Raw genomic sequence first — 13,291 nt, 5'->3', positions numbered from 1 at the left:
ATTGACAATGACTGTTTTTTTGTTTAAGAAGTGAAACAAACAGAGTCAGGCACACACTCATACGCACACACACAAGGGGGTGTGCTGATGGATAAGGTTCTGAGAAAACATAAACCACAAGCCAAAGATTACAACAGCTCAGTTCTCACGTCAGCTTGTCTCCACAGACTGAGCGGGAGCCTTTACTTTTACGAGCTCATGCATTATTCACCAACAGTTTGGCTTATTGTGTGATCATTATAAACTCATCCGTGGAAGGAGCCCAGTTGGTGAAGAACATGTTTGATGGTGTGTACAGATCCTATCGCCGCGACCGGGATCTCAATCCTGGCAGCGTTTCCAACTTGATATGAGGTCGTCTCGTACCGCGGGGCCATAAACCGTGTGATAGCCACAAATCACAGCCTCCTTAGGAATGGAGGAGTTGAGCTTTGAAATTTATGCTTCACCAAACTTCTGTGTACTTGTCAAACTTGCAAACACAAATCCACCCAGAGCAAACTTGTGGCAAAATATGCAGTGATGACCTGAGCCAATTAAGGAAACGACTGAAGCTATAAAAGGATTAGGCGGCTAAAAATACAGAGTGCACCCCATGGGGATGCACCGGGGATCCTAATCTGAGGAGGATATCACTTATCTGGAGACAAACAGCACAGATTAGGAGAGGAGACAGAAGATGCACTGGGGATAGCATGTGGGAGGGCTTTAACACAATTACACACCAGCATCAAATCCCCTCTCTGGTGCCTCTGAGAAATTTGGTGTAATAAATAGTAAACAGAGACCAAAGCCATGCCATTTCCTGCCTGTCAGACTGCACTGGGCTCGCCAAAGCCCAGAGGAGAAGAGAGGAAACACCTTAATGTCGTCACCTTCTGCTCCATTGTTATTGTTAATTGTGCCTCGCAAGAGCATTTATGCTTGTTTTAACATATTGCCACGTTTTAACATTTTATTTCTCTTGATAGACCAGTGCAAAGTAGTGCATAAATATGCACAAATAAAACTCTGGAACAGGTGAGGCACATTTTTATCAAGTCCTTTTTTACTTTTTACAACTAGTCAATGGCTTTTCCTTATTTTTATGATTTTCATTGCTGATAAATAGTGAAGACATCAAAACTATGACTCAAAAGTATATAGAATTATGTATACAACACAAAATTGGTATATTGTTTCTTGTATAACCATCCATATGACTGAGCTTGACCCATTTTCCCCAAGGAAAATAAGGAACTGTTGGAGTTTCTCAATATGCATGGCTGCTGGACACATCGCAAAAGACTTATGGTTGTAATCGCAACTAAAGGTCGGTTTTACAAAATATAGACTAAACAGAGCTTAGTAAAAAACTCCAAACTATACTATACAGTTTTTTTTTTAAATTTAAATAATTTTCTTTCAACTATAGATTTTTGCATGACTAGATTTTAAGCTAAGGAGTAAAATAAAATACCATTGAAGTTTGTGGTTGTAACATGAAAAAGTTCAGACGTGTGAACACTTCAAGGTACTGTACTCTTCTCTGGGTGGAGCACTGTGGCTTTAAGGTGAATTTAAATTCTGGCGTAGCTGGCTGCAGCAGCTCTCTGTGGCTGTTGGGGGGTTTCCTGGGGCTCTCCTCTGCTCTTCCCTGGGATGGGGGAGGCAGCCTCCCTCTGTTGGTCCCTCTTGAGCCCCTTTGCTCTGGGGGTCCTTTCTGGCATCTGGGGTTCCGGTTTTCCTGGTGTCTGCCTCGATGCTCTGGGGTCTGGTCATTGGCTCCTCACCACCACTATTCATAATTTTTCTTATGGATAAACCTTACATACACAAGCACACTGTCGCAAACACTTACAGGTGCTTGGATTGAAGTTCTTACAGATTCACTTCAATACAGAAAAACCCTATCGTTAGCTTTATCTGTCACTGTATAGCTCTTGCATTAAAAACTACATATTTTTCAGTGATGCTATCAAGGCGTTGGTTGTTTGTATCTGTAATACTTTATCAGTTGGTTTTGCTGTTCCTTTTATATCTTTCTCTGCAGGTGTAGAAGCAGACTCTGAGGATGTTATCTTGTTTTCTCTTTTTCCTCTGCGTTACTTTTTTCACATTTTCTCCATTTTAGCATTTTGTCTTGTCTTTTTCTCTTCCTTTCTTTCTCTTTTAACTTTCTGTTTTTGTGTCCATTGAATGTGAAAATAGTCCCAACATAATATCTAATAAAGTTATTTTTTTTACATATACATCAAGCGGAGCACTATGGCGAAAGCAGTAATACTCCACTTGTGAAAGTAAATCTGTTGGACTCTCATTGGCATAAAGACAGCAATTGTTAATGCTACACTGCCAGACAGAACATGAGCTTTTTGTGCACTTCCTTCATTGCTACTAGGTGCCAACTAAAGGTGCCGATTCGCCTGATTATAGTCTTTAACTGCCTTCAAAACCCTGCATACATATGTAACCTGCTTGTCGAACATATTTCATGCCAACACATAAGCGGGGTCCCTTATGACGTATATCAAACCACATCACCCCTCATCCACAGAAGAATTTTATGACAGAAGTGCACACTGTAATCCAATTTTGGTGGCCCTTAAGGCTTCATTCAGGCCAAGTAGCGTATTTATAGTGCGTGCAGTAGCCACGGTGGCTGTTAAACTGTCACAGAGGGTTAATAGCTTTATGTCATGTCTCATGATTAATTCATTTTTCTTCTTATGTCTTTTGGGGACCGCACAAATCCCCCGTGAGTCACCAATAACACACATTCAGATATCACGGCTTCCATTAAGGATTTGACAACTGAAAGATGAATGAGCCGTCATCATCGCAGTGAGATCTTCTCCAATAGTCCCACCGTGCCAAAACAGGAGGAATACTGAGAGGGCAATGCTGACAGTTAAGCAAAACAGGTTCTGTTCTGTGCAAATGTGTTGATGCTGAAAAGCATTTTGACCCAAACAACCACAGCTGATCGCCTTATCTGTCATTTGGTCCATGATTTGACAAGAAGTCTGCCAGCTGAAGGGTCTTTGATCCCCTCATGCTGGAGGTGTTGGCAGTAAGTCTCCGCCACCCCCTCTGGTTGCCCCACACTGAGTGCCATGATGCCTTTCGATGCCAAGAAAAAAAACATAAATCACTGGAGGGCATCTTATCTTAAATCCTTGTTTTGCCAACCTGATATTTACTTGGAGAGGGGGTAAAAAGAATGATTTCACTTCACTATAGTGAAAGAAAAAGCATAAAGCACATTATTTAAAAAAAATATCTATAAATAAAACAGAACAGCTCGAGGGATTAAACTTTACAGTGATGATTCTGATTATTCTTGCTTTAGAATACAAGGTTAGTTGTGTTTCTCGATGTAAATGTACATTTGAGCTGCAATGCTAAAACACATCTTCCATGATCAGAGCTAATCAATAGGTAGTTATTTACGCTCCAATTCCAGCGACAAAAATAAACTCTTAACTTCATCATCTGGGGAAAAGAATTACTTGTCTCCCATCATATTAGGTATGATGCTACCTGTAGCCAAGAAGTTATTTTCTAATTTAATGGGATTCAAGCATCTCCCAAAACACAAAGACGCTGCACAAGAGGTTTAGTTGTGGAAAAATTGTCTTTTTACATGAAAAAAGACTAATTTTATTCACACCCCTTTCATTAATCAAAGAAAAATCCTTTTTTGGCCATTACAGCAACCTAACTCCTTGCATAATTTGTTGATACCTTTCCATGGACATAGCCTGACGTTGTGGAGGATCATGATGTAGTCTTCCTTTTTCCTGAAAACACATTGATTGGGTTTCCAACCCCACTGGCTGGAAAACATCCCCAAAGCATTATGCTCCCACCACCATGCTTCAACATGGGGCTGGTATTTTTGGGGTTGAATGCTTGCATTTTCACCAAATGAAGGCTGCTTCATTGCGGCCAAACAACAAAACGTTTTCATCTGACCACAAGACAGAAGATCAGAGTTCTTCTTTGCTTCCTCGTTGATCTGAATCCATGGAATCCAGCATTATGCAAGGTTCTGCCTTAAGGTTGTCCACATGCTTCAGGATGGCTTAGGTGGTCACTTTTGGATTTTTTTTTCTCCAATTTTTAATGCCATAAATCTCGTCAGTGAAGTAATGCCTTTCGATACCAACTCCTCTGAGAGTTTCCAGATTGTATTTTTGAATACCTTGTCCTGATGCCTCTGGAACTTCAAGAGATTTAGATAAAGGCCTTGTAGTCTTTCCCCGAGTAGTGAGCAGCAGCCATGCACATCTGCAGGTCCTCGCTGACCTCTTTTGTTTTTATCTATGACGTGTCACAGACCAAATGCAGAGAGCTGCTGTTTTTTACTTGCTGAGTCCACAAAAGCATCTATTATTAAGAAATCTGTGTAATTAAGATGCTCTAGAACAACATAGAGTATTTGAAATGGTCCAGAACCTTGATTTTCTTTTCCCACACACTCAATCTGCAATGGCTATTAATAGCTTTAGGCATAAAATGGAAGGCAAGCATAGAAATTGTTCACTTCTTCCCTGAAGTCTTGACAAGCATCTATATTCTTTCCATTCAGAAGTAACATGTTAGTCACATTAAAGGGCTACGGTACTTTAAATCTAGATCAGCTAGTGGTATGAATAATTTTGGTCTAAACTGTAAGTGCCTCATTTTGTTATTTGTCTCAATAACAAAAGGAGAAGAAAAAAACAAATCCAGGTGAATCACAGAAAGGAGGCAATACTGTGTGGAGAAAATTATAATTTTTATTATCAGCCCAAAATAGAGTTTAAATACATATATATGTGGTGCAAAGCAGTCTGTGATAGCTTTATTTTAAAAGCATCCCAAAAATAAACATTAAAAGGCCACCGAAAAAGTACACCCCAGATTTCTTTTTTGAATATATAAAAACCTTCATGGCAGATTGTGAATAAAACTTTAATAAAACTAACCTCATTCAAAAATATTAAAGGAGTTCTGTACTGTTAAAGGTATACTATGCAACCGGGGTTGATTTTCCAGCGAGGCTCCCCCCAGAGGGCGAAAGTAAAAGTGCACTGTCATAAAGATGCTCAGCTGTTCTGGTTTCTCCATCAAGCCAGGCGCGGTTGTTTTGAGCTTAGCAGACAGGCGAACGCAACGAAAAGTCGAAAAAACAGCAGTACAAACAATGACTAACACAGTGAAAGTATGAACATCAGGGTTTCCGGCAGCGCTATCTTGGCGAGGCGGCCGCCAAACTCACGCTACCGCCTCGCCAACATAAAAAAAATAAAAAATAAAAATAATAATAATAATAATAAAAAACTCGATATGCTTGCATGTTTATTTGACGTTAACACGCGGTTCTTTGTTGCTTTCGCGCGTGCATATAGTGAATGGCAGGGCAAAAACACATGGAGTTCTCACCGTACAGCAAGACCAACTCTCGCGGTCTTGCACGAGACTTCTGAGCCTGTGGGTGCGGGCCGAGGGCTCTTGCAATTGCAAGTACTGTATTTCCCCCACAGACCACCAGGGCGGCCGAGAAAACCTTTGTTCGACCTGAAATGACTCATTTAATCATCCAAAACGGTATGGAACACATTAATTAACTGAAGAATGTTGCATAGTATGCCTTTAATGCAAAATGGTGAGAGCAGCGAGGAACGAGTAGAAATTCATTTTCTAATACTGACGATTCTTACCAATCTTGTCTTTTATGGTATTGATTTAATCCATCTGATTTTGTCACTAAAGTTTGTAAGGTTTTTACCTAGGCACTGAATTCGCTTTATGACTATATTTAATATCATTATCTTCCACACGATCACTTGCTTTAGCATGTTTTTTTTTTTTTTTGTTTTTTTTAGAAAGGTAATGGCAATTTTAACGTTAAAATAAAAATATAAAGTAAATACAATAAAAATAGGCATTATTTACATAATATATTAACAATAACTTGACTGCTCAGAGAATTGGTTCGGTCTCATTCCAGTCGACTAAAGCATCTTTCCACCTGAAAGAAAACAAAACCAAAACTTTTAGAGGCATTAAGATCAGACCCAGGTTTAACTACACAATGGCTTATAAGAAGTATTTGATCACCGTCTTTATCTAACGAAAGTAAATGATTTAATTGATGTTGTCATCAGTTAGTGTGCACTTTGTTCTGCACATTAAGAAAAAAAAAACAAGGTCATACCGTGTTCTGATGCAGAGCTCCAGTGGAGGAATGAGATCAGCATCAACTTCCTCGCAGGTCTGAGTCGATTTGCCGACAGCTGGAAACACAATTTGTCGTTTTGGTTTAGATTCAAAATCAAAGCATTGTCATTAAAGGAAAGGTCCAAATAGATGAAATCCGTCAGTGAGGTGTCAGCAGTTCATACATGCTCTGTAGTCAATCTAATCTTACTGTAATCATAACTGAAACAACGTTTTCCATCAATAAGTAATTCCTGGTATCAGGGAATCAGTGGAAACAAATCTTTGAAGCACGTGGCTGCATTTAAAAATAACCATCAGGCGAAACGCAACACAAACTTACAAACAGTGAGGCGGATTTCCTCCTGCTGATTGGCCAGCCCATCGTAATAGTACAGGTCAAACTGCGGGTCTTGGTCCGGACTGACCAACAGCTCCCTCTCCAGGCCAAACAGCACACTGAAGTGGCTTTCGCTGCACACCACCCAGACCGGGTAGGAGGGAGACTTCAGGCAATCTCCCACCTTCGGTCAGAAAATAAAGAAAATTCAGTGTTTTGGCCCGAGAAAAGCTGGTCTAACATAAAAATTCAGAGAGCTAAAGTGATGGCTACATCGTTTCTATGTGTAATATTCTCTGTCAATGCCTATACAGCTTGATTTGTACTAGATTAAAGTTTAGCTGCTTTGTGACGTGTTGCGAGCTGCGAGTGACCATCACCGGTGCGTGGAATTCAACACGGCTCACCTGACAGATATTATAATGTTCAAACAAAGACAGCAGGCCCACTTGGCAGGGCTCCTTAATTCCCTTGAGCAAAGTCGTGTTGCCGTTCCCCGAGTCCAGCTCTATATCGTTATCAAAGACGTTAGAAACCGCTCTGCCGCAGAGCAGCAGGTTGACCAACTCCTGATCAAAACAGATAAAAAAAAAATACTTCAGTCACATTCATCTTTAAGGTAAAACTTCAATACTTGTCAAGGCTCAACATTACAGAGTTCTTCTTTGAAATTTCTAAACATACAAACATAAAGTTTAATATCAATATTCGCCATGTGTTTTTTTTTTTCTTTCTTTGCAGTCAGGCTTTAGATACGGAACCAAAATAAGTTACCGTAAGGAAGAAAGGAAGGGAGCATGCAAGGTAGAAAAGAGGAAAGGACAAACATGTGGAAGTCAGAGACTAAGGAAGGAAGGAAGGAAAGAAAGGAAGAATGCAAGGAAGAGAGGACAGAAGGAAGGGAGGTAGGACACAACTAAGGAATGAAGGAAACAAGAAAGGAAGACATGGAAGGGGAACACAAGAAAGGATGGACGCACAACAGAGAGGGGGATGAGACATGAGAATAGAAGGAAGGATAGGAGCAAAAAGAAGGAAACAAAGCCGAGGAAGGAAATGAAAAGGATAGAAATGTAATAAGGACATAAGGATAGGGAGAGGGAAGGGCACAAGAAATGAGAGAAGGAAGGAGGACACAAGAAAGTGGGTTAGGACACAATATAGGAAGAAAGGATAAAAGGATGTATAAAAGGAAGGACAACATCTAGACTGTGGGATAGCTATAAATGTAGAAACCCTGTAAATATAGCTTGATTTCATTTTATAACCTGGGTGCAGTAGCCATGAGCTCCTATCAGCGTGGTTGTATTCAGGTCCATATCCTCTCTCACTCTGAGGAGAGAGACAAAAACAAGACAGTAACCATACCGCCCAATGCAAAGCAAGCTTCACTAAATATTTTGTGTAGACGGGCCAGCAAAGGGTGTGGACCTACTTTTCGACAGATCGAGAGAGAACAGCTGAGATGGTCAGCAGAATGCAGCCCAACGTCCCCGTTTCGTACTGCGGAGTAAAATACAAATGGAAAAAATATGAAGCAAAGAAAACCCGACAAGTGAAAGAAAAAATAAATAAATAAATAAATTAAAAAACGGAGGAAGTTGGTGATTCTTTGACCTGATCGATATGCTGCTCCAGAACGACCTGCAGATCTTTGATGTTATCCACGGAGAAACACGTCACCTGCAACAAAAGGTGTTCAGAAAACACACAGAGCCATGAACATAAAAGCTTAACAAGACAACGAAAGTACAGAAAAAATACTTAACACTGAGCATTAAAGCAATCTGATTATTTGCCTATTATCTGCAGATCAATAAACTAAAGATGAAACAATCATGAACACCTTCAGCTATAATTTGCACTTATTTTATAAGAACAGAGAAGCTGCCAGAAATTTATATAAACCTTATAATAGGCATAAATGTTTTGAAATGTGGGCCTTTAGTGAAGCATTTGATCCTAAACACACTTCTCAATAACCGGACAGATGTCTAAAATGACACTTTTTACAGTCCAAAAAAATAAATAAATTAAAAGCCCAAAAGTAATTGTAAACTTCTGATTGGAATTGCACAATGACGCATACAGAAGAACATGTGTACCATTTCAAGCAATCTTTCCGATCTGTAGTGTCCAATTGGGGTGAAGTGGCTTCTTCCCGAATTTCTGTTATCAAAAAAAGACACACACACACAAAAAAAAACTTGGTATGAAAGTAAAAGCATGCAAACCCTTTAAAACAGTGGTCCATGTGGATCCAGCAGATTTATTAGGGCACTTCTCAGACGAGTGGGTTTGACAGCTGCTGGTGATGTGAGCCCAGTTTGACAGAGACCTCTCATCTGAGTCAGACGTACTGAACTGATCTGACCTTCAAATTCACAACAGCGTGTTGTCAAAACTTGAGATAAATACAAAAAGACAATGATCTGTGAACTATGTAAAAAAAAAAAAAAAAGTGCTTAAGAGCATAAGACCTAAGTATGTGACCTCAGGCTCGAGCAGATGTTATGTTGTACAGCAACATGTGGAAAAATTAAAACATTACCAAACAGAGGACTGAATAAGATGTCCTTATTTCGTAGTTTGTTGTTTGTCATTACACAACCAGAGGAAATTTGAGCATAGAAGAAAAAAAAAAATCCTTCCACAAAGTCGTTCTGACTGAGCTGACTGACTTTAGGGACTGACTTTCTAGGATGTTTATCACACCTTCAGATGTTGGCATATAAAAAGGCAGATACTCCTGACATCGGCCCCAACATGTCATTTAAAAAGGGAGCGAGATCGGTGCTCAGAACCTGGACAAAGTGAAAACCTAGCTACCATCCACTGTGGGATTTCCTGTCGTTGTCTTACATCGCAACTACGGCTTGTTTTTCCTCCCCGGCCCTCCACAAAACCTCGGCCAGAGCTAAAACAAGGCACCGTCTTCTGTCGTCGCTGGACGGTCTTAGCCTCCTGGAAACAGATTGGAAAGTGCGTCAGAACCAGGTTGTCTGTCGTCACGATATAGGTGACGTGAATTTTATGTGATAAACAAGTAGTGCATATTTGAGAATGGCAGAAAAAAAAGTTGCTTTCTCTTTACCGAACAGAGCATTCAGGGAACCTGGGTATGTTAACATAAAGTATGTTACTAAAGCAGTTTAAAATTTATGTCAAAAACATTTTCCTGTCAAAACGGGATACGGGAAACATGCCTCTATTTTCAATATTTCTATTTGTATCTTTACTGCTCTCTGTAAATAAAACTAAAATAAAACTCAATTGTGCAACTGCAGCCCCATCAAATTAACCCGCCGTCTATTTAAGGGATGAAACTAACATGTTCTGTGTTCAGAAGAGACCAAAAGCCAACTTTGTGCCCCATTGTTGTGTGTGGAGAAACTAACACCACACTGAACACACCATCCTCATGATGACACGAGGCGGCGGCAGCATCATGATGTGGGAACGCTTTTCTTCAGGAGAGAAAGCAAAGCTGTGCTGGGGGAAAAAACAAGGTTGATGCACTAAAAACACCAAACAGCCAGACAGACAATTAAACAATTTAAAACAAAACCTTTTAACGTGTTAGAATGGTCTGTTCACAGTGCAGACCAAAATCTGTATTGTCTTAATAAAAAAGATTTAAAAAAACCCATGCTTCTTTTTTCTGCCACTCCATAATCACACACTACTTTGTTTTAGGCCTGCCACATAAAATCCCAGTATGACACCTTGCAGTTTGTGGTTGTAAAGTGATAAAAAAATATGAAAGGGCTGCAATAAAGACATGCAAGCTTACTTACTGAAGGATAGAATCGCTGCCATCAGTGTATTCAAACAGAAGCTTCTTCAGAAAAAATGCTTGAATCGACGCCAGAACTCCACAAGGACCACCCTGAAAGAAGGAACAACAACATAAAAACGTTTTAGAGTTGTTTCAACGGCGGACGTGAAAACAAATGTGCTTCGTTGCTAAAGTACGGTTAAATCACCTTTTTCTGCACAATTCCGTATCTGAGGTCGTGCGTGTCTGAAAATGTAAAACCCTGATTCTTCCATTCGGCGCTAAAAGAACTCAGGCTGGAACCCAGAAGAACTGTCTTCAATTCCTGCAAGAGATAATCATTAAAAAAGAAACAAACTGATAATCAAGCAGCAACTGTCTCCTGCTGGTCTCTGTGTCACCGCTGTCGGGGAGACGCACCGCGGCGGTGTGTTGGTCCATCGGACAGCCTGCGAAGTTAAAGTTCGACACAGCTCTATGAAAAGAGACTTCTGGCAGATCCTCGCTGTCATCGATGTCATCTGGAAATGTAATAAAACACGTCCATCAGGGAAAACAAGTGGTCCCAAACATCTATGACACGTTGCTTTCTTTCAGGGCTTACCTAATACCATCATTGACATGTTCAGCTCATGGGCACTTGGTCTGGTCTTTACTCTTGAACAAACCACAGGACACAAAAACCTGGTCATTACCTTCATAAAACACTTTCTCCAGTGTGAAAACATTCAATCCTTATTAGTAACATGGGGAGATTTACTTTATTGTTTTTGCCGTTCTTCGTCCTTTTCTTCTATAGCTCTTTTCTTCCGGGGTTTCCTCAGTTGAATAGACGAACTCTAGATTTTCCTCTCCCCAGCTGGACGTGTTTTTGACAGGCAACTCGAGTCCATCCTGGGAGTCCATGCTTTCCTCTTCCCTGCTGGGCATCAGCTGTGGAGCTTTGACCCTCTGACCCTTTCTGTTAGATTCCTGAAACGAAAACAGAATTAAAGTACAGAGGAACAACGTCAGGGTTATAAAATGTACAGGTTTTTAAGCATGGCAAGATAACTACCTGAGGTACCGGCCCAGCCATCATACCTCGTCGGATACGACTGGTTTTGCTTCTCTGAGTGACCCCCGTGGTTAAACTGTTTCTTTCCGCCTCTCTTTGGGAAAAGTTCTCATGTTCAGACGATATCCACGACTGGACTTTTTGATCATCTGCGTCGGTAATTAGGAAATCTGTGGGATTCAAAGATGCGGGTCTGTCCTTCCTAGAAATCAGTGATACATCCGTCACCTGATCGCTGCGTGTTTCTTTCAACTCAGACCTGTGAATGACGGATCCGTATAAGTAGAAAAATGGAAATGAAATTAAGTAGCACATATCCTGTAGTGAAATACCTCCGTTCCGCGTGTTTGCTGGCACAAAACTCTGGTGTATTCTCATCTCCTTTGGTTTCATCTATCACTGACGGTGTTCCTCCAGGGTAATCGGACGTTGAGCCGGTGGATTCGGCGATCTCTGCCGCCTCTCCTGTGGGGATCTTTTCAGGGCGCAACCGTTCGATGTGATGCTTCACAATGATTTCCAATAAGGTCTTCAGAGGCGATTTCTGAACCTGCAATTACAAGCGAGTCAGTTCCAGACCACTTTCTGTACTTATGTGTGCATTTCTGGTATTTATACTGGATTTACCTTATTTTTTCTATACAGATCTTCAATGTTAAGCAGCTGCTTCAGCAGTGATCGGTTATTGATACTGGCCTGAGTGCGTGGATGTTCCTCATCCATACAGGCAATGGTCCTTTTCAGACCCTGTGCATAAATACCAAAGAGTGTGAATACACAAGCATGGATGGATGGATGGATGGATGAAGTGAGTAGAGTGTCTGAGATGAATATGGAAATATAGCATTCATGCACAAGGCAATCCAAAGTCCCCTACACTAATCAAAGGAAAACTTTATTAAAAAAGCATCACCAACCACACATATCTTTGCACTTTGACAAGTACTACATAAAAGCAATTAAACTGCACGTGTATTTCTAAATCTCAAACTTCCGTCACTCATCGCTGATCGGGCAAGCACTCATTTTAATGACACACACCAACTACTGAGAAGGGTGGGCTAACACCAGCTAGCTAGCTAGCGTACGGTCTCCACAGAAACGGCGAGTCCTGTTCAGACCACAGTCTTCGCTGATTTACCTTTCTGCTCAGATATTCACGCACTAGAGACGAAGACACCTCCTCCACCGAGGGCACCATGATGGTAATGCCAACGTGTGTCCACTCCAGCGGCAGGAGACGCAGCAAAACGCAGCGTTTGCAGGACGAAAAACGTTGGTGGGCTGGATGCTTGTGCCCTGCGCCGACACCGCAGATCTGTAAGTAGCTGGATGGGACGATGACCACCCCCACTCGTGACAGGGACCAGAGCTCTGTGGCTGGGAAATATGTTAGTTTGGGTGAAAAGACGTGAATCCTCCTTTGTTGCCTCCGTTAAATGAAGTCGCTCTATCAGCTGTTTCCAGATCTGGTGGCCAGAGATCGATACAACTGATGGTTGGTGTAGTAAGGTGACATGTTTTACAGATCAGCGCAACTGCGCACCGCGTTGTTCGTCAATGGACGTTGCCATGGCGACAAGAGCCGCTCCTGTCTTCCGCGAGCTACGAAAATACGCCAACTTCCCCACTAATTGTGTGTTCATTCATTTTTAGTGCAACCACGTACCAATTACACACATGTCTCCATGAACTAGCAGCATTTCACGTTACGGCTACACGACTCATCGTATTTTTTTATATATAGATTTCACAAAAAGTAGTAACGAAGTGATGCTTATTCAATCTTACACAACAGCTGAGGTTGACTCAGATTCGATGCAGAGCACACGAAAACATAGTTTTTAAATCATGCTACATATTTTCAAAAAGGATTTTGGTCTGGGCTTTGACTGGGCCATTCAAACATGAATAGGTTTGATATGTTAAA

General features: G+C 41.0%; 1 protein-coding gene across 2 annotated transcripts; it reads right to left on the bottom strand.

Moving 5' to 3' along the window:
- Window positions 1–5,826: 5,826 nt before the first annotated feature.
- mindy4 (MINDY lysine 48 deubiquitinase 4) lies at window positions 5,827–13,073 on the bottom strand. Of its 2 annotated transcripts, none has more exons than XM_012877941.3 (18): window positions 12,503–13,073; window positions 11,989–12,108; window positions 11,694–11,911; window positions 11,362–11,620; window positions 11,065–11,276; window positions 10,909–10,961; window positions 10,725–10,825; window positions 10,513–10,629; window positions 10,324–10,415; window positions 9,389–9,490; window positions 8,632–8,695; window positions 8,144–8,209; window positions 7,962–8,029; window positions 7,795–7,858; window positions 6,934–7,095; window positions 6,530–6,710; window positions 6,185–6,263; window positions 5,827–5,998 (listed from the first exon to the last, which is right to left on the bottom strand). In XM_012877941.3, exons 1-18 carry the CDS (start codon window positions 12,560–12,562, stop codon window positions 5,950–5,952), a joined length of 2,067 nt encoding a protein of 688 aa, XP_012733395.2. In that variant the 5' UTR covers window positions 12,563–13,073; the 3' UTR covers window positions 5,827–5,949. The 2 variants fall into 2 exon arrangements, with proteins under 2 accessions (XP_012733395.2, XP_035997073.1); XM_036141180.1 differs by having other exon boundaries at window positions 11,362–11,563; window positions 12,503–13,071.
- Between the last annotated feature and the right edge of the window lie 218 nt (window positions 13,074–13,291).

Source organism: Fundulus heteroclitus, chromosome 9 (assembly GCF_011125445.2).
Source record: "Fundulus heteroclitus isolate FHET01 chromosome 9, MU-UCD_Fhet_4.1, whole genome shotgun sequence".
NCBI lineage: Eukaryota > Metazoa > Chordata > Actinopteri > Cyprinodontiformes > Fundulidae > Fundulus > Fundulus heteroclitus.
Note: the sequence above shows the minus strand (reverse complement) of the source record. Positions and strands in the feature narration are given on the sequence as shown.